Below are 26,814 nucleotides of genomic sequence, written 5' to 3'. Positions count from 1 at the left end.
TACTAAAGGCTAAGCCCGACATTCATATCTGCTTCTACTTTCTGAACACTGACCCATATTCGGAAAACAAGGTTGGTTTATCGATCAAAAGGAATGTGTGTGCTCCTTTTGAAGGACTCCATCTGAGAATGTGTACATTCTTCTACACAAGTATGTTTTTGAATCCACGAGCTGAGGCAACATGTGTCTGCTCTACAGATATGACAAAAGGTATGCAGGACTGAGAAAATGATGCATACCAACACCTCACGTTTATTTACCATCCATTAATAGTGAAATACTACAAAAATCTTCAGCTTGGCAACAGGAATTTAGGTTTGTCCTTGCTGAAATGATTTACATTCTGAGATCCTCGGACATGGCAGAAGGAATACAATGTGTAGTAAGGATGTCTGATGTTGCAGATTTTGCTGTCTTTGTCTGAAGGACTACCACCTGTACAAAACAAAATAGGAATACTAAAGCATCTTGCCACAGATTTCAAAAACCCCAGAGCAACAGAAAGTTCATACCTGCTGATATTCCAAATCAAACTTCAAAAACTCATCATTGCACTTCTCTACCATGCTGGCCAAGCTCTTCAAATTTTTTACAGTCGCACCGTTAAAAGCAAGAACCTAGAACATGACAGGAAAGATACACACCCCCATAGGCATAGGAATATGGTATCAATGGAAGTCAGCAACAACAACATACCCAGTGTATTCCCACAAAGTGGGGTCTAGGGAGGGTAAAGTGTACGCAGTTCATAACACTACCTCATATGAGGTAGAGAGGTTGTTTCCGATAGACCCCCGTCTCAAGACATATAATAGTATAACCAACAAAAAACATAAAAGCACACAACAAACGACAACCCAACTAAGAAACAATGATATCAAGGTTTAGAGATGCATCTGCCACCAACCTGGGTATTGACTATCTCCTCATATCCAATGTTAATGTCAGCAACAAGAACCTTAAACAATGCAAAAAGAAGAAAGAACATACACAGTATCAGATCCTACTTCAATACAACAATTGTACAGCTTCTTAAGGATGATTTTTTAAATGAGCCATAACCTGGGAAACCACAACAATTTGTTCATCAGGTGATTGTCGAAACTCGTGCAAAAGTTTGTCCAACAACTTTACAGGAGCTTCATACTCGTAATCCTTTCCATACTGGTTATGCACATAGGACGAGTTAGACAATAGAACTATCGCAATAAATGATAAGGCATTGTATGCACCCATGAATCACTATTAAGGACAACATTGATAAGAGTGACGCAAATGGCCATCCAGAGCATGTTGTTTTCTATATACTGGCAGTGTAAAAGGTAGAATCTACGCATTCGCTAAAACACTAACTCAAAACTGACAACAATAATATCATAAGAACCGTCTCTGCATAGTGAAGAAGATTATAGAACAATATTGAGTGTAAAGATCATCTCTTTTTCCTTTATAACGAATAAGGGGGACATTCAAAGTTGCAACAACCATAGGGATATCAAGTTGAGTCATACTATGAAGGTTTATGAAGGTTTGGGAAAGAGTGGTAAAGTTGAGGCTGGGGAGGACCATGACTATTTCTGAGAATCAGTTTGATTTCATGCCAGGTCGCTCGACTACCGAAGCCATTCATCTTTTGAGAAGAATAACGGAGCAGTATAGGGAGAGGAAGGACGACTTGGCACATGGTGTTCATCGATCTTGAGAAGGCAAACGACAAAGTCCCTAGGGAGGTTCTATGAAGGTGCTTGGAGGTGAGGTGTGTTTGTGGTGTACATGAGGCCGATTCAAGACATGTACGACGGAGCGAAGACTCGTGTGAGGACGATAGGAGGAGATTCGGAGACTAGGTTATATCAGGGATCGACCCTTAGTCCGTTTTTATTCGCCTTGGTGATGGATGTATTGAATGGCATATTCAAGGGGAGGTTCCTTGAAGTATGTTATTTACTGATGATGTAGTACCTATTGACGAGACCCAAAGAGGAGTTAATGATAAATTGGAGGTTTGGAGGCAGACCCTCGAGTCTAAAGGGTTTAGGTTGAACAAGACTAAGACGGAGTACTTGGACTGTAAGTTCAGTGATTTTGACGCATGATGCTGACGTGGTATAGAAGCAGGATTCACAGACCATTCAAAAGAGAGATTGTTTCAAGAATTTTGGGTCAATGATTCGGGGAATGAAGAGATTGACAAAAATATCATGCACCATATTGGTGCAGGGTGGTTGAAACGGACGCTCGCTTCGGGAGTTTTGTGCAATAAGGTGTCCCTTAAGCTTAAAGGTAAGTTCTACAGAGTGTCAATCCGACCGGCTATGTTGTATGGAGTGGAGAGTTGGCCAGTTAAAAACTCCCACATCCAAAAGTTGAAGGTGGCAGAGATGAGGATGTTGATATGGATGTGCGGACTTACTAGGAGGGATAGATTGGAAATGAGATTATTCGAGATTAGAAATGAGATTATTCGAGAGAACGTGGAAGTGGCTTCAGTGGGAGAAAAAATGCAGAAAGTGAGATTGAGATGATTTTGACATGTGATGAGGCAATGCACGGATGCCCCAGTACGAAGGTGTGAGAGGCTCGCTATGAATGGTTTCAGACGAGGTAGAGGTAGGCCGAAGAAATATTGGAGGAAAGTGATTAGGCATGACATGGAGCAGTTACTGCTTACAAAGAAATGACACTTGATAGGAAGATATGGAGGACGTGGATTAGAGTAGAGGGTTAGTGGGTAAAAGTGTCCTTACTAGTAGAGAGGAGTGCTTTATTTGTCGATGCATACCTGCAGTCATAAGGTTATGCATGTATCTTGTAATTTCTTGTTCGTGGTGTTTTGGTGATGTTTGTGATTTCAGATAAATAGTTCATAGTATTACTTTGTGGGTGTCTTGTTTCTTTTATTATCCAGTAGTGTGTTACCCCATTTTGTTGTTTGTTTTTATGTTTTTTTGCTAGTATACTGTTATTTGTTCTGAGCCGGGGATGTATCGGAAACAACCTCTCTGCTTTATCTGATGTAGTGGTATGGACTGCGTACACTTTACCCTACACAGACCCCACTTTGTGGGAATATACTGGGTATGTTGTTGAAAGATCATCACTTTATATTTTCTCTTCTCAGCTAACTCATGTACAAAGGTGGTTTTTATATAGCCCTACGACTATCTATGGTACATCCTAATCATAAACTAGATTCAAAATAATATATTACAAGTACAACAAATGGGATTCATATGAAAAAGACCAATTTTATATTTAGGTTAGAATTCTACATCCTAATCCTAAACAATGTTGCTCTCCATCACATAGAAATTAGGGGATTTCTGAAAAATGTTAACTCCCTCCGTTTCAAAAAGAATGACCAAGTTTGACTTGGTATGGAGTTTAAGAAAGTAAAGAACACTTTTGACTCTTCTGGTCCTAAATTAAAGTTGTGTCAAATGTACCAAAATGTCCTTCAATCTTGTGGTCTTAAACATGCCACGTGTAAAGTTGAAATTAAAGTATTATCAGAAAAGGAAAGGGGTCATTCATTTTGAAACGGATTAAAAAGAAAAGTAGGTCATTCTTTTTGAAATGGAGGGAGTATGATCTATAAGAAAATTTTCTTCTAGTAATAATGGTGTCAGGACAAACTTGTGCGCAGTTGTGCACCTTGACAAGAGTCCACCGTGTATCTGGATCTTCCCATCCTTCCATCAGCCTGGGGCCAAGTAATTACACCCACCTAATCAAACAGATAGGAATAAATCACCCAAATATTTTTTTCCTCTTGCTAAGATTGGACCCAAGTAACTCAGGATGAACTAGGAAGTTCAACGATTGTTAGAAGGTAATCTTGTTACTTGTACATAAACTTTGATAATACCACCAAGAATACTCAGCCATCAAGTCAATTCTAGAAGGTATAATAAACCTCAGTATACACACATTAATACCCTAGAAGTCGGAATAAGCCACATAAACTCCAACATACACAAGCAAAGAAACTTCAAGGAAACTAAGTTCTATCACAAACTTGACCATGACCATTAAATAGAGAAGAATAAGTCACTCAAACAAGGAATCATAAGAGAAGGGCAATGGTATAGAGTTAATAAACAGAGTAACATGGATCATAGAATGAAATGTTTGCAGATTTACGGGAAGCGAGGGATATGACACATAAGTATGACAAAGCAAATTGAGTACCTCTGAACGAAGATATGGAACAGATACAGTTGTAAAAACAAATCCAGCTATAATATAGTATGACGGAGGTTTCCCCTTGTTGTGAGCTGGAATAAGCCTCATCTGAGTTGCAAGTTTGAGGTTGAAATTTAATATCTCAGAATTACGACGAAGAACTTTAACTGCAGCGCTGTCGCCGGAATATTTTTGGGATACAAGATAACTAAAACCTATACGCTCTCCATGCCGAAATGGAACTGAAAATAATCAAAGGAAATCATATGAACTGTCAATAGAAGATAAAATCTAAAGACAAAACATATTTAACTTGAATAGGAGTGATAACTCATAAAGCTTATCAAAAATGAGTATCAATAGAAAAATGTAACTATCATGCAACTCCGACTGACAAATATGTTCTTCCAAATGGGAAGAACCATTAGAAACCATAACAAAGATTACAAAAATTATACTTGCAAATATTCAACGAGTCATCTGAAAAACAAATGTGTGGAACGGAAACACAGCCCAAAAAGTACGAATACAAACCAAGAAGCTGACAAAGTTCTCCTATGAACTCCTTAACAAATATGAAGGTCTCCCTAATACTGCAACAAGCTTAGTCAGGTCATCAACGTGACTGTTGTTACCACTTAGAAGAACTGATAACACAAGAATAACATCAGGATAAAAAGGTAAGAATTACCAGTGAATTAACGGTAAACCCAACAATCGATAATCAAATTGTATTAGTTGCACAGCTTAGGTTGGAAAATTACAAGCAGATCACTTTTTCGTCAATAAGGTGATATTACAAGCAGCATTTGTGCATCTCAATATTGAAGCTTAATGCATAAGCTACGGCGAAGAAAGGGTGGTGAGATAAGTTAAATATAAAGTGCAAAAGGAAGGAAGCACAGTTAGCATTTCAACCTGTTCCATCATTGGCAATATCAACCCCGTCAAAGCTTAGGATTACATCAGATGGCATCAACATCATAGACTCGGGAGCCGTAGGGTCGATTCTTCTTATACGGACACCTTTCTGATCAGGTTTCATTCCCATTGATAAACGCAGATCTGGATTTTCCATCTTCTGCCACTCAACCCCAAGAATGGGAAACCCTGGGGCAAAATGAAAATAATGATAATATGCCAAAAAGACATTACAAAAATAAAACAGTCAAACGGGCATTAATTGTATATAGTAGCTTGTCCAATTTTGCCAAAAGTAGTTACACACTTTCAAGCTACATTATGAGAAAATAAAAGAAGCTGATCCTCATGCATCACGCACAAAGGTATTTATATTGTAGCACATTAATATGGCGTCAGTGGCTAGTAACCTAGGACATGCATTCTATCCATCTCTATCTTATTTTCAATTATTTCTAATAGTTGGCATGCATGACTTAGACATGTCTCGTTGTATCAACTTTTGCTGACACCAAAAAGTTCACTCAGCCATTCATTTTGAAAGCATCAAAACTGTATTACTTTGCTTTTATTTTTAATATATAAGGAAGCATCATAACCATGTTGAATATGCAGATCAGCAGATTATCCTCATTGTTTGCAGACTCGGGAAACATAGTTCAAGTTTAGAGCAACTTCTGATCCCACCTAAATATAACTTCTTAAAATAAATAAAATTGTAACCTTTGGGTTATAGAAAGAATCCCCAGTGAATCATAAGTCTTTGATGAAGAGTCCTGATGTGTCGTGGTTTCATGGCACATTCGATGCTTAAAAGGGTGAAATTATGCATTGACTTAGGTCGTTTCATCGGATATGATGTGCGTTTTGTATGTATTGCAGGTAAATTAGGTCGCAAGTGGTGTTTGACTGGAAAAAAAAAGAAAAAGCTCAGAAAGGTTGAAGTACTTGAAGTACTGATCAAGCTACGAATCATTAAGTCACCTTACGATTCGTATCCAGACTCGTGAGGATAACAGTAGCAAAAGCTAAGCAGAACTGAAGGAGCTAAGTAAAGACTGACCATGACTCGTAAGGAGTAACTACGAGTCGTGGTGCGCAACCTTAATGAAAAGAGTAGACAAAGCTGAGTTTCAGGAGTAAAACAATGGGTGACCACGACTCATAAGGAGTGACTACGAGTCGTAACGAGAACAGTGGATAAAAGTCCTTAGGAGTAACAAATAATGCTCCAATGGTAACGAGTGAAGACCACGAGTCGTAAGGTCAGACTACGACTCATAGGGAGGAGCCATACTGATAAAAGACTCAACAACGCTGAAAGAGGAAGTTCACTGGAGTGACTACGACTAGCAGCATACGACTCGTAAGGACACATGACGAGTCGTGACCACTGAAGACACAAAAGAGCTACGACAGCAGGCAACGAGTAGTAACTAGTCCTAATGACTCGTTGCCAAAGGTGTAACCACTGCCGACATAGTTTTCCTATTTTGTTTTAATTAGGTTTCCTTTGTTATTTTGAGATACTATAAATACCCTTGGGTTATGCTTTTATTATCTTACGTACTTTTGATATTTTTTTCATACATTGACTTCGTGATACTCGATATTTTTGTTCTTGAATTTTTGGTTTCGTAATCAATTGAAGATTTTGGATTTTATTCTTATCATTTTTGTGCAATTCATTCTGTCTTCTTCATGGATTGTTGCATAACCATGAGCGGCTAAATTCCTTAACTAGGGTTGTGGGAACCCTGGCATATTAACAACGTTTGAGAAGTGGGAGATTCATCTAGATTGCTGTGATTGTGCATATTGTAATCTTCTTCATATTAATTGTCTTCTAAGCTACTGCAGAAGCTTGAGAATTGCCTGTATTCGAGATCATTCTCACAAAGAAATTCGAGATTGGGAAAAGGGAATTACGACAGTGATTCAAGGCTATCAACCCTCGTCTAATCTACTGGAGACCCAAAGGTGATAGTTGTACTGGGGTCAAGGAGAACGGATAGAAAGGTGACGCCTTGAGACTTAAAAGGTGAAGGGTGAGATTTATCAACGCGTTCACAAAACTATTGATAATGCATAGCTTGTCAGACTTTGCATGCAGAGCAGTGGGATAAGTGAATTGAACACGAGAAGCTTATGGAGTTAGAAGCCAGGGGAACACAGTCCTTGTGTTCGAGCTCTATTGTCTATAACCTAAAGCACTCAAGTTTAGTTATGTTACATGTTGGTGTGACTTTCAAATTCCCCCATTTACTTTTCCGCACTACCCGTGATTTCATCAAGTTCGAGATATAATTCCACACATTCCCTTGGGTTCGACCCCAACCTGGTTTGGGTTACTATATTTGACATCGACCCCAGCATACTTCTTTGGAAGTTACTTTTTTATACAAGAGAAAGTGCATCATGGCCACGGTTTAGGGACGAGGAGGAATATTGTGATCACCCTTGAGGAGATCGGAAGAATGAAGACTACTTTGTTATGTTTTGGGCTTCGGGTCACTTTTGGGCCCAATGTGTAATAAATTGCTCATGGCTATAAATAGCTAGTTTTCTTTCAATTTTAGGTAAATGATTTTGGATATGTTTTGAAATACACTTGCGAGTGTTTATGTTAAGCTTGTTAGGAGCTTACGGATTGTCTAGAAACGTGGGTTATGAGGGTTCAACGTCCCTCTCGATCTTCGTAGGAGAATTGGTGCTTGTAGTCGGATTACGTTTGAGGGCCTCAATTTAGTATATTATGGTTTGCTTGCGTTCCTTCTCTTGTGTCATTCTATCTATCCTTTACGTTATTGCTTCATTTTCTTTTGTTGTCCTTTTTTTCGTATTGTTTCCAATTTCGTGTTTTACATCTCGTATCATTTGGTATTAGAGCCGAGCTTAGAATCGTTACCACGATTCTTGGGGCTCATTGTGTTGGAAAATCGAAAATCCAAAAAAAAATTCACTATTCACGTTTTTGCCTTTACCTTTAGGTCAAATTTTGTCTTTGATTTTATTGTTTTTCTTGTATTTTGGTGCTAGATTCTTATTCTCTAACACCATTAGAGTCTAAACCTTGAATTTGAGCTCAATTGGAGGTGAATCGGAGGGTCCACCGATGGTTGAGAAGCTCAAGTTTGAAGGTTGAAGGTGGGTTAAAATCTGAAATTTTTAGTTGAGAATCTGAGGAAATTGATGCTTGGAATGTTTTAGAAGGTTGAAAATAGCCTAAGTTCAAATTTTCACCGCATTCCGAACAAAGGTTAAAGATTTAGAGCATTTGAAGTTGTTGGTGTTCTTGAGTGTTCTTGGAGAAATTCAAATCTTCAAGGGGAATTTTCACTTGTTTGATCCTCAAAAGTGAAGAAATAAGTGTACAAAAGTATTTGTACAAGTACCTAAAGAATATTTCACAAGAGAGTACAACGGGGGACCATTTAGAGGGCAAAAGGGCCATTTGAAGAGAGAGGGGCGGGTGACCTACCTTGCATCTGCGCCCAAGATGCTCTTGGTCTGCTCCAGCAGGTCCAACGCACCTCAAACCAGTAGGAGGAGGTCCTCCTGCGTCAAAGGTGTACTGGACAAGCGCCCCACCTGCTGCAACAACTCCCCAAATGGACCTCAACACATTACATCTCAAATTGAGCATAAATCAGCCCCAACGCATCCCGACACAATTCAACACTTCTCCAACATCAATTCAACTTTTAAAACGCTTCTCATCACTTCAAAACTCCATTAAACCAGGTTCAAACACATCAATTTCATCTCTTAATTCCTCCTTTCATTTCTTTGATTCTTGAAACTAATTAACAACCAAACCGTAATCTACTTAGTTGTTCAATTAGTTTTTGTTTTCACTTCTTTTGTGTCTTCGTTTCTTGTGTATTTTCCTTTTTTTATCTTTCGTTTTCTTAGTTTAGCACTTGAAATTCAAGTTCTTCAAGTCCTTCACTTCTTAATGGAGTCATATACGTTAAGCAACCAAGACCAACAAGTTGAGCTAAATTGTGAGCCAAACCAAACACTTGGATTGAGAGTGTTAATTCCACTAACTATAACTTTGTTGCTAGTTGTGTTTGAGTGTCTTGTTGATAGGCACTATGGGAACGGATGATGAAATCCAACCTACTTCAAGCGGGCCAAGCTTTGACACCTTGGTCGAGGCAATAATGGGAATGCGGCAAGATATGATGAGAAGTTGTCCACTTTGGAGGAGAGTGACGAATTTCGATGGAAGGATGGTGTGTGTGGAAGGAAACCATAATTCTTCCAATGCTACTTCTCAACTCCACCTCCGAGCATCCTCAAGTACGCAAGTTCAAGAGAATTCGGCTACCATCTCTCCTAGAACTCTCCACCATATGTTATACCCTCCCCCACAAATAAGTGCTCCCTTGCCTACCACTACTACTACCGAGCAAACTTCACGACATGTAGCCCGACCACCACAATTCAACCAACAAACCCCCCAAAACATCACCCAAGCTCCCTAAATCCTCACTCCATCCTATCAAACACCCCCAATTCAAGTTCCAAACTACCAAATTCCCCAAGGATTGAACCCACAAAGCCTCAATCCACCCTACTACCCACTCTATCAAGTACCCCAAATCCAAATACCACACTACCAAAGGACACTAAATCCGAACCCACCCTACCAAGCTCCACTTAACCAAATGCCACCACACCAAATGCCACCAAACCAAGCCGTTGGAGTTCAAGGAGAGTTTGTAGGACATGTTAAAGGAGGTGATGGATATGGTGCCCAAGGGCATGTCCCAAGAGACCAAGGTGGCTATGGAGGTTGTGATATAGGTCTCAATTCTATCAAGGTCACTCTTTCTAGCTTTCATGGAGGTAGAGATCCCGAAGGATACCTCAAATAGGAGTTCCAATGTGATAGGATCTTTCAAGCTAATGATTTGCCCGATGTTAAGAAAATTTGAAGGATATGCTTTGACTTGGTGGGAATCAACTAAGAGACACAAGGGATCCTTCATGGAGGTCAATATCCACCATGGGATGTTATGAAGGCCCTTATGAGAGCCAAGTATGTACTGAAGAGATATAGACAAGGGTTGCTTGCCAAGTTGTACAATTTGAGACAAGAAGACAAAAGTGTTGAAGCATACTACGATGAATTTCAAAATCTACTCTTGAAGATTGATTACAACGAGGATGAAAAGCACACCAAGATCCGATTTAAGGTAGGATTGAATCAAGAGATTGCCTCTCGAATGACAATACATAAGTTTGCCCGGATGGATGATCTTTTAGAAGCGGCTATTGACGTTGAGAGAGATATCAAGTTGGAGAAAGAGGCAACTAAGCCTAAGGTGGGGAATCAATTGTCCTCCAATTGGAGTCAAGGCTCCGACTTTAAGAAGACTTTTGAAAAGAAGACCATTGAGAAGAGTGCTCCAAAGTATCCACCTAGAGAAGGAGGTAATCCTAATCTTAAGGGTACCCAATGCTTTAAATGTCAAGGATGGGGTCACCGAATGAGTGACTGTCCAACAAGACGAGCCATCATACTTCGAGAAGGTATCCATACTAAAAAGATGAAGTGGAGCATGAGGAAGGAGTTGGTGATCTTAATGAAAATGTGTAGATTGATGTGAATCCATGTGATGGGGATCTTACCGTTCCAAATTTGCTAGCCAACAAAGTGCCGATGGAGGAAGTTTGGCCTCAAGAAAGTGAACTTAGCATTCCACTTTACTTGGCTACACATGTTATGCTCCCTACCACTTCTAAGAACTCCCGGTATTCCTTGATCTTGAACATGATGAACTTTTGAATTTGAGGACAAATTCTCTTCAAGAAGGAGAGGATGATACAAGTGAAAGTGCATCAAGGCCATGGTTTAAGGACAAAGAGAAATATTAAGATCCCCCAAGAGGAGATAGGAAGAATGAAGACTACTTTGTTATGTTTTGGGCTTTGGGTCACTTTTGGGCCCAATAGCTTTTAGGGTCACTTTTGGGACCATTGTGTAATAAATAGCCCATGGCTGTAAATAGCTAGTTTTCTTTCATTTTTAGGTAGATGGTTTTGTATATGTTTTGAAATACACTTGCGAGTGTTTATGTTGAGCTTGTTGGGAGCTTACGGATTGTTTAGAAACGTGGGTTGTGAGGGTTCAACATCCCTCTCGGTCTTCGTAGAAGAATTGGTGCTTGTAGTTGGATTACGTTTGAGGGCCTCAATTTAGTATATTGTGGTTTGCTTGCATTCCTTCTTTTGCATCATTCTATCTATCCTTTACGTTATTGCTTCATTTTCCTTTGTTGTCCTTGTTTTCGTGTTGTTTCCAATTTCGTGTTTTACATCTCGTATCAGTTTTTAGGCAACATCAAATTTTGCGCTATTGTCGAGGAATACGGTGTTGAGTTGTTGATTGGATTAGCTGAAGTTTCGAATTTTTATTTTCTATCTTTAGTAGGGTATACGCCGATGTATGCCTAACACTAAGAGGCGAGGCAATCCCTTGCTCCCATTGAATCTTAAACCGAGAGAGACTGCTACAACTAAATCGCACGATGACAGAACCAATGCGTGCATGCAATTTAAAAGGGGTTCGGGATAACCCATATGCATTACCTCCCTTTGCTCCAAGTGATCCACAGAATATTGCTAATAGATAAGGCGGAGCATATGTTAGCAGAAGTTGCTAACCAGAGAAGGGAGGTCGAGGAAGCCCAATTGGCTAAGCAGGCAGAGCTAGCCCGACCAAGACCGGTAGTTGATCGTCGAGCAGGACTCGACGCTAATCGAGATAAAGCGCGAGGTGGCAGAGCTCAAGTAATACCGGCATATCAGTATCTACAGTCGTATGATGAAGATGAGGATATGGGATATGTTGAGTCTCCTGAGACGGGAGCAATCATTCCTCTTGCTTTATTACCAAATGTTAAGTTCGATATTACCAGTGCAATGATTCAGCTGCTGAATTCAGCTGCTGAATTTAAAGGGTGTATTTTCGTGGTAATCGACAGATGATGCGAATATGCATCTTGCCAATTTTACTGGGATTTGCACTTCGTATACCATTCCAGGGGATTAGGAAGCATTGAGACTGAAGTTGTTCCCGTTCTCGTTGGCCAGAGAAGCACCATTATGGTTGGGAGAACTTCCTCGAGGCTCAATCACGACTTGGAACAAGTTCCGTAAACAATTTTTGAACCGTTTCCTTCCCCCTACCAAGATGCTAAGCTAAAAGATGAAATTTACAACTTTAGGTAGTTGGACGACGAGTCCATGTATGAAGCGTGGTTTCGGTTCAAAAAGAAGTTAAGCGTGGTACCTAATCACCGAATTCCAGGGTCTAATTTGCTGGAGATATTCTATAGAACCCTGACTATTAGCTCTAGGGTGATGGCAAACACAACATCTAGAGGAGCATTTATGCGTCTGCGGTAGGAGATAGCGCAGGAAATGCTAGATGAGAACTTTGTCACTAACCGAGAATGGCACACTCGGGAGGCTGATAGAGGTGTTGGTACGTATGTCATTGGAGCTGTTAGTGACTACAGAGTTGGTATGATTCGGTAGCACAAGAAGTTGCACAGCTCAGAACAATAATACAACAACAACAACAACAAACCCAGTGTATTCCCACTTTGTGGGGTCTGGGGGGGGTAAGATGTACGCAGTCCATACCTCTACCTCTGATGAAGTAGAAAGGCTGTTTCCGAAAGACCCCCGGCTCAAGTTACGAGATATCAAACAAACACATAGTACAGCACAGAAGCAGATGACATAACATAGATACTGCAGCCATAAGGAATATAAAACAGAGTAAAGCAGGAATGCAGGAATATAAAGCAGAGGAAAGCACACAGATTCGTAACAAACATAGAACACGGAACACGGAACAGAACATTGAATACGGAATCATACCAGGAATACACCCCCACCAATTACCTCCCTACATTAGCGACCCGAACAGGCCCTAATCCTCTGCCGTAATTCGCGTCTTCCAGACCTTCCTATCTAGGGTCATGTCCTCGGTAAGCTGTAACTGTTCCATGTCCCGCCTAATCACCTCACCCCAGTACTTCTTCGGTCTACCCCTACCCCGTCTAAAACCATCCAACGCTAGCCTCTCACACCTACGGACCGGGGCATCCATGCCCCTCCTCTTCACGTGTCCGAACCATCTAGTAAGGCACAAGGATATACTTCCAGAGCTTAGGAGTCTGATGTGGATGAGGAAGCTAAGTATTTGGATCGAGAATTGGCAGGTTTTCGAGCCAAAGGGCAAGGGACCCAAGGTCGAAACTATTATGGTGATAGAAACCGACACAGAAGCAGCAAGCGCAATGGTGATTGGAATCGTGAAGATGACTATAAAGAGAAGAGTGACAGATATATTCCACCTAGCGGTCGTGATACCTTGTTGAGAATTGAATTAATATTGCCCAAACTGGTAAAAGGACAATAGAGTCAGGAGAGCTGCCTTAAGGAGATTAAAGCGTATATATCAGGGTTAAACCAGAAAGTTGAGTCGCAAGCCATTGCAATAAAACACCTGGAGCAGCAATTTGGCCAAATGTCGGCCACACTGAATCACAGGCAGCCAGTCACTCTCCCAGCAATATAATCCAAAAAATGATAGTCATTGCAATAAAACCACCATATATCCCCCCGTGCCTGCTGCAGAAGCGCCAAGGAATGATGGTGATGAGATTGATGTTGATGAGACACCTATAGCAGAATCTGAAACATCGACATGTATTAATATTGGTGATAAGAGTAAAAGGAAGGAGAAGGTTGAAGAGCCGGTATTGAGGACAATTCTGAGGCCTCCCCCACCTTTCCCTCAAAGGCTGAAAAAGAAATAAAAAGAAGGTAAATATCAGAAGTTCCTGTCAATGTTGACGGAACCGTTTGTCAATGTTCCCTTTGTTGAGGCATTGGAGCAAATGCTTGGATACGCGAAGTTCATGAAAGATTTGGTCACTAGGAAGAGGACGGTGAGTTTTGAGCCCGGTGATAATGTGCACCACTATAGTTGTTAGAATATGAGTAGAAATAGGAATAGTATATACAAAATCCTACTTGGAAAAGGATTGTACTATAGTGTCTATAAATAGGGCCTTGATGTAATTATGTAAACACACCATTCAATAATATTTTTCTCCACTAATTCTCACATGGTATCAAAGCGTTGGCGAGAAACATCAAAAAAAAAAACCCTCAGTCACGCCAATTCCAATGACTGAGTTACGTCATATTTAATTTTGTGGGTTGTGTGAAAAATACAACACCACCAAGAGGATCGGAACGATCAGGCGACAAAAACCCGACCAAAACCGTCTGAAAAGTAACAGCCACCCACCCCCACGCACCGGCCGGAATCCCGTAATTCCAGCGAGATTTACTTCAGTGTCGGCATGTGAACACGTCTCCGATTGAATTTTTGAGTTTTTCTTTTTTCTATTGGGGTGGCCGATCTATTCTGACTCCGGCCACATACCCTTTTCCAGATTCCTCTAAGTATTTGGAGATTCCGATCACCGGAACCTAAATTTCGGCGACTTTATAATTTTTGGTAATTTTTGGTAACTGTTTCCTGGTTCCAACAACTGTTTCTTGGGGTTTTCAAGCCAAATTACCAAGATGTCTTTTGGGCATGATATTTTTGGCTCAAAAAATATAGGAATTGGATGTTCAAGTCCTATGATCACTTCCGAACCTTTAATGGGAAGTTCAAATTATTTAGCCCGGCTTTCCTCAATTAAGTTGTGGTGCAAAGGTCAAGGTGTTCAAGATCACTTAACGAACAAGGCTAGTGGGATAGATGTAAATGAAAAGGCAAAATCTAGAACGAAAGATGCGAAAGCTAAAGAGCAATGGGAGAAAGTTGACGCTCAATTATGTAGTCTCTTATGGCGATCTATTGATTCCAAGTTGATGCCCTTGTTTCGTCTATTCCAGACGTGTTATTTAGTTTGGGAAAAGACTCGTGCTTTATACATTAATGACATATCTCGTTTTTATGATCTGATAGCTCGAATGACCAACTTGAAGAAACAGGAATCCAATATGTCTACTTGCTTGGGACAAGTACAAGCAGTCATGGAAGAATTTGATACATTAATGCCCGTCACTGCGAATGTAGAAAAACAACAAGAGCACAGACAGATGTTTTTAGTTCTTATACTTGCTGGACTTTCTACTGACCATGATTTTGTATGTGATCAAATTTTAGCTAGCCCTATGGTTCCTACAATTGATGAGTTATTCTCTCATCTGCTTCGTCTAGCCGCGCCTCCCAGTCACAAAATAGTTTCATCACCCGTTGTTGACTCTTCTATTCTTGCATCTCAAGCCATAAAAAAACGAACATAGCCTATGGAAAATCGGTGAGGAGGAGGTTGTTCTGGAAAATCTTAATCGAAGTGTAGTTATTGTCATAAAGTTGGGACACACTCAGAATATATGTCATAGTTTGCATGGTCCACTACCCAGCTATGATCTTGTTGTTGTAAAGGAATATAATGAGTTCCTTCGGAATCGAGCAAGTAAGCAGATATCTCCACAGTCACAATCTCTTCCTGCTATTACTTTAGCCAATGGAATCCGAACAAAACCAAAAGGAATTGGACAAGCCAAACCCCTATCTTCTATCACTCTAGACTTTGTTCTTTATGTCCCTGGTTGTCGTTTTAATCTTGCATTTGTTAGTCGTTTGACACGTACCCTTAATTATAGCATAACTTTTTTTAATGACTTTTCTAATGCAGGATCGCAGTACAGGTCAGACGATTGGCGCAAGACATGAATCACAAGGCCTTTACCATCTTACTTCTTCAAATTCCTTCCCAGCATGCTCTGTTACAGACCCTCCAGACCTAATTCACGAACGTTTGGGTCATCCGAGTCTATCCAAACTACAAAAGAAGGTGCCTAGTCTGTCTAGTTTATCCACATGAGATTGTGAGTCATGTCAACTTGGGAAACACAACCGTGCTACTTTCCCACGTAGTATTGAGAGTCGTTCAGAGTCTATTTTCTATTTTCTCATCAGTACATTCTGATGTTCGGGGTCCTAGTAGAGACAGTTCACTTTTAGGTTTTTGTTATTTTGTTAGTTTCATTGATAATTTTTGAAGATGTACTTGGGTTTTGTTAATGAAAGATCGTTCTGAGATATTTTCTATATTCAAAAGTTTTTGTGCTGAAATACAAACTCAATTTGGTGTTTCTATTCGTACTTTTCGTAGTGATAATACCTTAGAATACTTATCCTCTCAGTTTCAGGAGTTTATGACTCATCAAGGAATTGTTCACCAGACATCTTGTCTGTACACGCCTCAGCAAAATAGTATAGCAGAAAGAAAAAATAGGCATCTTCTTGAGACTGCTCGCACTCTTCTCATTGAATCCCATGTTCCGCTCCAATTTTGGGGCGTTGCAGTCCTCACATCTTGTTATCTAATTAATAGAATGTCATCATCTTCCATTCAGAATAAGGTTCCCCATTCTATATTGTTTCCACAGTCACATCTCTACTCTATCCTCCCGGTGTCTTTGGGAGCATATGTTTTGTTCACAACTTAACCCCTGAAAAAGATAAATTAACCCCTCATGCTCTCAAGTATGTCTTCCTTGATTACTCTCAAGTTCAAAAAGGGTATTGTTGTTATTCACCAGATCTTCGTCGTTACTTTATGTCCACCGATGTCACTTTTTTTTAATCTCGACCTTACTATATATCGTCTGATCATCCTAATATCTCTGAGATTTTACCCGTATCTCCGGTCTTACCCGCACCATCCTTGGTCTTACCCATATATCCAGACTTACCCGAACCAACCTTTAAGGAATCAACGGTTACTTCTACGTCTCCTGCTACAGTGCCACTACTTCTGACTTATCATCGTCGTCCATGTCCACCATTAGTCCCAGATGACCCATGTCATGCGTCGGACGCTGCTCCTACTGCAAACTTGCCTTCTCCTAGCCAATCAGTTGCACTTCAAAAAGGTATCTGTTCCACTCGTAATGCTAACCCACACTATACTTTCTTGAGTTATCATCGTTTATCATCACTCCATTATGTTTTTGTATCATCTTTGTCATCTATTTTCATCCCTAAGAGAATAGGTGAAGCACTTTCTCATTTAGGATGGAAGGATGAAAGCAGGCTATGATAAATGAGATGTCTGTTTTACATGCGAGTACCACTTGGGAGTTTATTTCCCTTCCTGCAAGTAAATCTACTGTTGGTTGTCGTTGGGTTTATACAATCAAAGTTAGTCCAGAGGTCAGGTTGATCGGCTTAAGGTTCGCCTTGTTGCCAAAGGATACACGCAAATATTTAGGCTTGATTATAGTGAGTGACACTTTTTCTCCCGTGGCTAAAATAACGTTCGTCCGTCTTTTCCTATCCATTGCTACCATTCGTCATTGGCCACTTTATCAGTTGGATATTAAGAATGCTTTTCTACATGGAGATCTTGAGGAAGAAGCCTATACGGAGCAACCGCCTAGTTTTGTTGCTCAGGGGGAGTCTAGTAGCCTTGTATGTCAATTGCGCAGGTCACTCTATAGTCTGAAACAGTCTCCTCGAGCTTGGTTTGGAAAATTCAGCATAGTAATTCAGAAGTTTGGCATGATTCGTAGTGGAGCTGATCACTCAGTGTTTTACCGACATTCTCAACCAAATTTGTGTATTTATCTAGTGGTTTATGTTGATTATATCGTTATTATGTTGATTATATCGTTATCACCGGCAATGATGAAGATGGTATCTGTAAATTGAAGCAACATCTCTTTCAGCATTTTCAGACCAAAGACCTCAGCAGACTAAAATATTTTCTAGGTATTGAGGTTGCTCAATCCAGATCAGGTATTATTATTTCTCAACGCAAGTATGCCTTAGACATTCTTGAGGAGACAGGAATGATGGGATGTAGACCCATTAACACTCCTATGGATCCAAATGCCAAACTTCTACCAAGATAGGAGGAGCCATTTAGTGATCCTGAAAGGTATAAGCGGTTGGTTGGAAAGTTGAATTATCTCACTCTAATGGTACATGACATACTGAATCATGGATAATTGACATATTGAGTAGATTTTGAGCTCACGTATGTTTATATTGACTGGACTTGAGATCTTCATACTGGTTGTTGTGAGCATTACATCCTCATATCATACATACATTCATGAGACTTTGATACTATTGTGGAAATACTGATTTTTGACAGAAATGTGACACTTTTACAAAACCCTCTGCCATAGCCCACGACTCGGAGAGAAGATATGAAAATTGAGATTGGGATTGAATATTGAGATCGTATATAGGTTGCGAACCCATGGGTCCAACCTGAAAGAACAGATGCTCAATAGGTGTATACAGAGGTTATGCGATAACCTCGATCAAATCACATCATCATAATTATCATCCTTATTGCATTTCATTCATTTATGCATCTTTAGTGTTGTGTTTTTTTTGTATTTTATTTGATGTCTCTCTATTTGTTTATTTTACATACTTATCACCTGCTTTTGTGCTATATCTAGAACTGTTAGTGGAGACGGTGTGAGTCGCCGTTTAGGACATTTTCTACTTGCAAGTGGCATGCTCAAAGTGTGTATTTATATACTTATTTTGTACTTTGTTTAGTCGGCCTATGATACTTACTGAGTACAAATGGACCTTACTCATCCCTAATGTGCCTTTCAGTGCAGATCAAGGTACGCATGTGTCGCGCAGCAGCTGAGTTAGGGCGGTGATTTGATATATTCGAGGTAGGGCCACTCAATGCTTCTACAGTCTACCTCTGACCTCCTCCTATCTAGTTGATGTCTTATGTTGTATTCAGAGACACTTGTGGTTTTCTTTTGGATTGTCAGTTGTATTTTCAGACCTCGAGTTGTATGTAGATAGTTCTTACACTGTGACACCACGTTTTGGGATGGTTTGTGGCATTTATTATTGTTTAGACTTCCGCTATAATTGTAATATATGGTTCGACTTCACTCTAAAAGTCTCGCCTTAGGATTTGTGTTATGATTTCGTATTGCATATCAGTTTGGGTGATCAACTTGTCACGACTTAGCCATGATAAGTGTCATCATGACCCTTAGTTTTTAGGTCATGACAGATACTAATAGAGTCAATTTAAGAACTTGGAGCAAAAGTGATCTAGACCTCTATTTCGAAGAAATTAAAGACAACAATTAGTGTAAGACTAATCACCTTCTTTAATTAACTTCAATGAAAACCAACGACATCAAGTTAAGAACTAATCTTACCTCTTAAAAAGTCATTCTTATAAAATTGCAAGATAAATCCTAAGTAGCCACACGACACACACAAAGGTGTAACAATGAGAAACCTCTCAAATAATATTAATCATGTCTTCTTGAAATAACAAAATCCATCAGTGTGTATAGGGAAAACCTATTCCAAATAGCATGGGATTTGAATTCTACTTTTATAGAAATAATAAATAGAAAATTTAAGAAGGAAACCTTTAAACTAGGGAACTTTTAAACTAGGAAAGCAAGTAAAAATAATACCTACATTCTTCCTAAAATAACTTAACCAAAAATAAGGGGAAAAGTCAACTAAATAAGTCACCAAACCCACGCCTAACATCAACACTTCGATGTGGTATTTCAGCCCTCTTTCGGGCGTGTAATCTATAACATTTGGGCTTTATTTTCATCTTTTTTTGATGGCTAAATTTTCAGCTCCTTCAATGGATTTTCTTTGGGGATTCATGTGGGCCCTTCCATGTAGCCCCAATCTTTCTCCTCTTGGACTTGGAGTTGGATCATGAAAATATGTTCAAAACTTGCCCACTTTTCTTCATAATTCTTGGGCTTTTCTTCCGTGATAAGTATCTTCTTGATTTTTCACAGAAACTTGTCAACCTTAATGCAAGTAGGCCAGCCTAGATGCTATCACAGCCTGTCTCTAAAAGACAAACTATGATTTCAAACTTTCTAGATTTTTTTTATCTTTCTTGATCCCAGACAGTATGTCTTTGGATTTGCTCTTTGACCTAAAGGGCATTCCAAGATACATAGTTGGAGTGCTTCCCATTTCTCCACCCAATTTCTCAACATCTATTGCATTCTGTACACCGTGAATTATTCACAGAAAGGATCCGACTCTTCCTCTAGAGCATCCGTAATCCTGAGATAGCTTTAAATAAAGATCAAAATGATCCTTTAGCTATCTCAGTTGACCATCTTCAGCATCAGAGAAAATTAAAGTGTTATCAACATACTGCAGATGAGTAACTTCCACCCTCTCTTCATGATTTTGTGCAACATTAAAGCCACAGATCCATCCATGTCTATGAGTTGTCCTTAATATGTCATTAAGACCTTCCATTTTTTTTATAAATGTTATTAAGACATACCATTTTTATAGTGTCGTTAAGACCTTCCACTGTTATAATGAATAGAAAAGGTGAGAGGGGATCACCTTATCTTTGTCCTCTGTGAGATGCAAGGAACAATTCAGGAGCCCCATTAATCAGGATTAAAAATTTACTATGGTTATGCACGATGTCAACCAGCTAATCTATTTCCTTCCAAACCCAATTTGCTGCAGAATTTTGAGAAGGAACTCCCAATTCACACGAATCACATGCTTTTCCAATATTCAACTTGCACATTATGTCTGGTTTTTTTGGTTTCAACCCAGAGTCCAGGGGCATTAATTGTCAATCAAACTTTCATCTGTGATTTGTCTTACCTTCTATGAATGTCATTCGTTGAGTGTCCATCAGTTTATGCATCAATTTCTTGAGCCTTTCTCCGGAAAAAATATCTGAATCCGCTTATAGAAACTCCCGATAAGGATGATAGATCTGAAGTCTCTCAATTCTTTAGCACCACTCTTTTTAGGTATTAACACCACATAAGTAGCATGAAGCTTTTTTCAAACATCTCCACTGAATGAAAATTTGGCACTGCAGCCATCACATCTGCCTTGATCACCTCCAGCTGATGAAAAATCTCATTGTGTATACATTTGGGCCAGGATCTTTGTCCACATCACAAAGTTTTAAACAGTCCAGTACTTCTCATTAAAACTATTTTGTAAGTTAAATTTTCCATCTTTAGAAATAATGGGGCAGTTGATCATATTACATGGTCTCTATTCCTCTAGAATATAGATTATGATAAAAATGAGCAATCTCCCTTTTTATATTCTCTAGTTCTTCAATGCATTCACCTCCCACCACCAGCTTATCAACGTAGTTGTTTTTCTTATGTGCATTGGCTATTCTTTGAAAGAACTTATTATTCTTATATCCCAGTTTAAGCCAAAGATCCCTGGATCTTAGTCCCAGTGCTATTTCTTCCCTTTTAGCATATTCTTCAAAATTCATGACCATGCTTGGCTTTTTGAAAATTTCATCAGCAGCAAGCTTTCTTCTTCGTTGTGTGTCATCCTGCATTCCATCTTATTGATCTAATTCAGAATGTCATTCTTTTCCTTTTCTATATCACCAAGTTGTTTTGGTTCCATTCCTTCAATTTGACGCTAAGACTATTTAGTTTCCCGGCAAGTATGTAATCTGGCCGGCCTCCAATGTCCATTCATGACCACCACTCTAGTACTCTGTCACAAAAACCTTCCGTCTCAAGGGACCAGTTTTTGAAATTGATGATCTGTTATTTTCCTAGTTACCACATTATAGAACCACTGTGGAATGGTCAGAACAAACTCTTGGTAATACCTCCTGTCTAGTGTTTCTAAACTCTTTTCTTTTGATCAAGTAGTGTTTCTGAACATGTCATCCAAATCCTCTGAAATCAGAAATCTATCAATGTTCTATGTTATTTCCTGATTATTCCCCCAAAACCACGTAAATTGCCCTTCCCATAAGGGTTCCCCCCTCAGCTACATATCATCAATGAAATCTGAAGTTCCAAGACAATTTTCTTTTGATGAAGTTGTGGAAGGAGAGGAATGGGAGATGTTTTAAAGAAAAAATCAAGTCCATTCATGATGTGAAATAGTACTACATAGTGTCTTTATTTTTTGGCGTAACGAAACTGCTAGAGTAAATAGATGAACTTGCAGACTTCTTAGGTGCTTTGTAAATCTAGAGTATGACCAACTCCTTGTAACATTTTTTTGGAGGTGGCCGGCATTCCTTGATGCTGAGGAATACAACAGTACCAACTGTCGAAAGGAAAAAAAAAACTGACATTGCTCTGGTGCTTCTATTGCAATCCCTCCTTTTGACGGATATCTAACTACATTGAAGTCTCCAGCCAGAACCAAGGGTCCATTGAACAATTCTCGCAGAGCCCCAACTTCCTCCCACACTTCTTGCCTTCCCCTATTGCAGTTAGGAGCATAAACCCGTCATATACCAATCGAGCTACTGTGATTGAGATGTAAGCTTACAAGTTAATGAGTGCATTCCAATTGTCACCATCTCACCCTCATCCCCTTGTTCCACTTGGCTCCAATTAAGCATATCTGACACCCATATTCCCCAATTGTTATTAAACCTTTTATCCAATACCTTCCATGCCAGAAAGTTGTTCTTGAATGACTTGGACAAGTTTTTCACCAAGGCGTTGTTCCATCATTGCAAGTTTAGAATCCAATAGGGTTTCTATAGTTGCACATTCTTCCTGAAATCTGGAATTGATTTCATTGTCCATTGTGTTAGGCTCTGAAACCAAATTGTTAGGATCTTTAGCAAAGGATCAAGTCACAGGACAATGAACAGAAAAGTTTGAATCAATTGATTTCGACTTTCTCTTGCCTTTGTTTGAATTCCTAGCTCGACCTATTTAGTAGATAAATTCGGTTCGTTAAAGGAAGACTGAAACCTTAGAGTTCAATAAAAAGAGAACTTCGATCTTTTCAGCTCATTGAAGGGAGGTTGAAACCTTAGAGTTCAATGGAAGAGAGAACTCCAACCTCTTGTTTTTGATTGAAACTATTTGTAAATATTATTCCTCATATCTCACATTAAATGGGAGTCTTATTACATCAACAAAAAGCCTAATCCTTATGAAACTACGAAACATAAACCATATTGTAGAAAAATCAATAGAAAGCCTAATCCTTATGAAACTACGAAACATAAAACCATATTCTAGAATAATAAATAAAGTTACTAAAATATAAATATACACTCACCCCGTCCCATTTTATGTGGCGTTATTTCCTTTCTGATCCGTCCCAAAAAGAATATCATCTTTACTTATTTGGCAACTATTTAATGGCATCATCCCCATTTTATCCATACTGGATCCCACTTAATAAGAAAAGACAACTAAAAAGTGAACATTAAAGTGACTTTAAGGGGAGCAATTTTGTAAACTTACAACGTCATCATTATTTCTAAACTCCGTGTCCGGTCACATGGCGATACATAAAATGGGACGGAGGGAGTAATAAATAAAACTACTTAAAATATAAATAAATAATAACCATATTCGATGCATTACAGCTTCAATGCATGCACAACGGATTGTTAGATTCATTAAGGGAGATTTGACTCCCTTCATTACAACCATCCCCAGGAAGGCATATCCAAAAATTCTATATGCTGAAACAGTCAAAAATAGGAAATGGCAGTGAAAAAAGTCAACCAGTGTTGGTTAGCACAATTTGTAACAAAATTATTGTGGTTGGAGGGAATGTGTCAGCTGAGAACCATTTCACAAAAAGATGTGTAAATAATGGATCTTGAGCCTAACTTAACCTCAAAAGCTAGCTCATGAGGGGAGGATTGTCGAAGTCCAAATAAGGAGACCAATTGCCTATCATTTTCCGATGTGGGACTCTTACCACACCCCCGCACACCGCAGCCTGTAAACTGGAATGTGCACAAAATAACATGGGGGCACAACATCATTGAACAAAGAATTGAAATGGGTTTGCCTATAATACCATGTAAAGAATGGATCTTGAACCTAACTCAACCTCAAAAGCTACCTCATGAAGGGAGGATTGCCCAAGTCCATATAAAGAGACCAATTGCCCATTCTTTTTTCAATGTGGGACTCTTTACAACATGAAAGAAAAAAAACCAACACTTTCATATATAAGAAGGTAGGTTGTATCGAGTTGGAAGAACACCTTTGGGGTAAACATTTATGAAATGACAGACAATCCATACTTTGAGTTTCTAATAAAATTCATGGCGGAACAAATCCTTCAAGAAGAATCAAGATGGGAAAAAGTAAAAATCCACCTGGAATAATGGAAACTATTTGATGTTGTTGCACAAGCAATCAAGAAAGAGAGTAGGCATAGGTAAGAGCAATGGGTCCTCCTTTTCACCTATGTGACAGAAAAGATTTTTAAGGAAATCGACGAGCAGTGCAAAAGTTGGATAGAAACAAAGGAAGAAATATATCTCAAAAACCAACTCAAATGGCTAGGAATGAAGGTCAAAGGAGATGAAAGGTATGTTCCAAAAGTAGTAAAGATTGACAATAAGGGTTTAATTTCTATTATACCCATATGGAGCGAGATACCAACCACGGCTATCAGTGGCGAACGGAAGAAAATGAAACTCCACAAGGAAAAACCTAGCACTTAATTCAAATTAATATTGGTAGATGGAATACAAGAACGTGACTAGGCACAGGGAGATTTAAAAGCAAATGTGCCAATTAATGAAGCGGGGAAGGGGGAGAAGACAGCAGGCCCAAAGCCTTTTTCTAAGACCCAATTTTCAGTTGCAAAACAATTTGAGCCTACACTTGACAGACTGGTCCGATTCAATTAGGTATGAAATGAAAGCTAACACTATAGTACCCCGGAAAAACGAAAGGAACTCTAGAATACTAGATGCCCACCAAATCGAGGAAGAAGAACAATTGTTCCAGTGAAACTAATGATTATGCAAAACGCCATGACTATCATCAAGGGGGGAGATGCTTCTATTCTTAGCTAAGCATGTCTTCTGCCCTAAAATCATCCTTGTGGGTCTTTGAGACAATTTTCCGAGTATGATTCAAAGTCTACCTCATCCTATTTTACCACCTTCAATTATCATATTGGTGCACTTAAAAATTGGTGAATATTGAGTTTTACATAGGCAAAACCATCCGATAAGGTATGCGTTATGTATGCTATTGCACACACTATCGGAAATGATACACTTTTAATCTTATCCAGTCATATATGAGCGCACATTCAAGTTAACACTTGCTCGACAACATTCATCTTATAGTTGTAACCAATATAGTTGTAACCAATATACATGACTATAATGAACTAAGACAGATGTAACCAACACGAATAACAACTTTTTTTGATAAATACATTAACTACATGTTCCATTAGACTTACCAGCATATGCTCCGTTCTTCTCATAGTCTCTAATGAAGTGCACGATTACAGGTGTTGGGATGACATAACCAATATTCTCCACATCTTCATGTTTAAGGGACTGAAATGCAATACCTACACAATTTCCTTTATCACTAAAAGCAGGCCCACCAGAATTTCCAGAATTTATAGCAGCATCAATCTGTAAACTAACAGCATTCATCAGATACCAGAGCAATTGGATCATATAATTGGGAAAGAACGTTATAATAATTCATCAGTGAAAATTGAATACCTGGAGCCCCAAAAGTTCAGTAGACCCATGAACGTAAGATAATATCTCTATGCGTGAAACAACACCACTTGTCACAGAGATTGTGTCACCCCCAATTGGATAACCTACTACTGTGACAGCATCTTGAAGCACTGGTAAATCCCCAAATTCCACAGGTGAGACCCCCTCCCAGAACTCATCACCATCCACAGTAAGCAAAGCTACAGCACCACAAAATCCAAATTAACAGTGTACACAGAATATATGATTCAATTTCATTTCTTTTGACAGCTGAAATGAAAAAAGAAAACCTCCGCACCGATATCACATTCAGTTCCAATAGCAAGCACAGTGGCTACATACTTGGTATCAGACCCTCTCTTCTTCAACTTAACCTGCGTGTAATGCTCGATGGAGTGTGCATTCGTGAGAACCCTTCTTCCTTTGATAACAAACCCACTACTACTCGAACTATACTGTCGTTTCCGTTGCCACGGCAGGGAATAATTGGGTTCGGTGTGAACAGAAAACACCTTCACTACAGCATCCATCTCCGGCACCACCCTAGCATTTAACATAGTAGTATCCTCAGAAGAAATAAGAGACGCTGCTACCCCATTGACGCCTTTTATGGTTTTTCCATTTTCGGGGTTAGAATTTTCGGATAGAATAGATATAGGTATAGGAATTTTGCGAGGCCGACCACGACGGGGACGGTGGGGAGTAGAAGAAGGAGGTGGGTCGATGAGCTCAACATTGCTGACAGAGAAAACGACATCATCAATGTGGGGTGAAGTTGATGTTGGGATGTCTGCTGTTGAAGGGGGGTCTGATTTAGCCTTTCTTCCACGTTTTCGTTTGTTTACACCACCCATTGATTGAATGAAGCGTTTTCCCTTTCTGAAATGGAGACCTGATTTTTACTTACAAGGCCAGATCGACAGCGGGGAGAGGGGGGAGGGGAAAAGCGGGGGCGGAGGGAGGGGGGAAGGGAATTTGTGCAGGGATCTAGCTGATTTTTATATTGCTGTGGCCTTGTTACCTGTGACTTGTGAGAGAGCCGGCAAAGGTTTTTGATGAATGAAGCACTGCACTTGTTCTCTGTCCGAAAAGGTAACAAGAACCAACATCAGATTCAGAGTGACTT

At 39.5% G+C, this 26,814-nt stretch overlaps 1 protein-coding gene across 6 annotated transcripts; it reads right to left on the bottom strand.

The window, feature by feature from the left end:
* On the bottom strand, positions 1–26,814 carry LOC107850564 (protease Do-like 9). Of its 6 annotated transcripts, none has more exons than XM_016695173.2 (10): positions 26,710–26,814; positions 25,987–26,567; positions 25,689–25,888; positions 25,415–25,595; positions 5,104–5,295; positions 4,192–4,427; positions 1,063–1,164; positions 908–958; positions 513–617; positions 1–435 (listed from the first exon to the last, which is right to left on the bottom strand). In XM_016695173.2, exons 2-10 carry the CDS (start codon positions 26,540–26,542, stop codon positions 337–339), a joined length of 1,722 nt encoding a protein of 573 aa, XP_016550659.1. In that variant the 5' UTR covers positions 26,543–26,567; positions 26,710–26,814; the 3' UTR covers positions 1–336. The 6 variants fall into 6 exon arrangements, 4 of the variants coding, with proteins under 4 accessions (XP_016550659.1, XP_016550660.1, XP_016550661.1 ...); XR_001668657.2 differs by adding an exon at positions 3,655–3,727 and having other exon boundaries at positions 381–435; positions 25,987–26,783; XM_016695174.2 differs by having other exon boundaries at positions 513–578; positions 25,987–26,783.

Source organism: Capsicum annuum, chromosome 12 (assembly GCF_002878395.1).
Source record: "Capsicum annuum cultivar UCD-10X-F1 chromosome 12, UCD10Xv1.1, whole genome shotgun sequence".
In the NCBI taxonomy this organism is placed as follows: Eukaryota; Viridiplantae; Streptophyta; class Magnoliopsida; order Solanales; family Solanaceae; genus Capsicum; species Capsicum annuum.
This window is presented reverse-complemented; position numbering and strand designations above follow the sequence as displayed.

What these genes read in the sequence shown, in the direction of transcription:
- LOC107850564 (XM_016695173.2), bottom strand. Translation starts at nt 26,542, where the DNA reads ATGGGTGGTGTAAACAAACGAAAACGTGGAAGAAAGGCTAAATCAGAC. An exon ending in TGGAACTGAATGTGATATCG is followed by an intron (nt 25,889 to 25,986) that starts GTGCGGAGGTTT and finishes GTGGTGCTGTAG; the next exon opens with CTTTGCTTACTGTGGATGGT. An exon ending in CTGAACTTTTGGGGCTCCAG is followed by an intron (nt 25,596 to 25,688) that starts GTATTCAATTTT and finishes GTTAGTTTACAG; the next exon opens with ATTGATGCTGCTATAAATTC.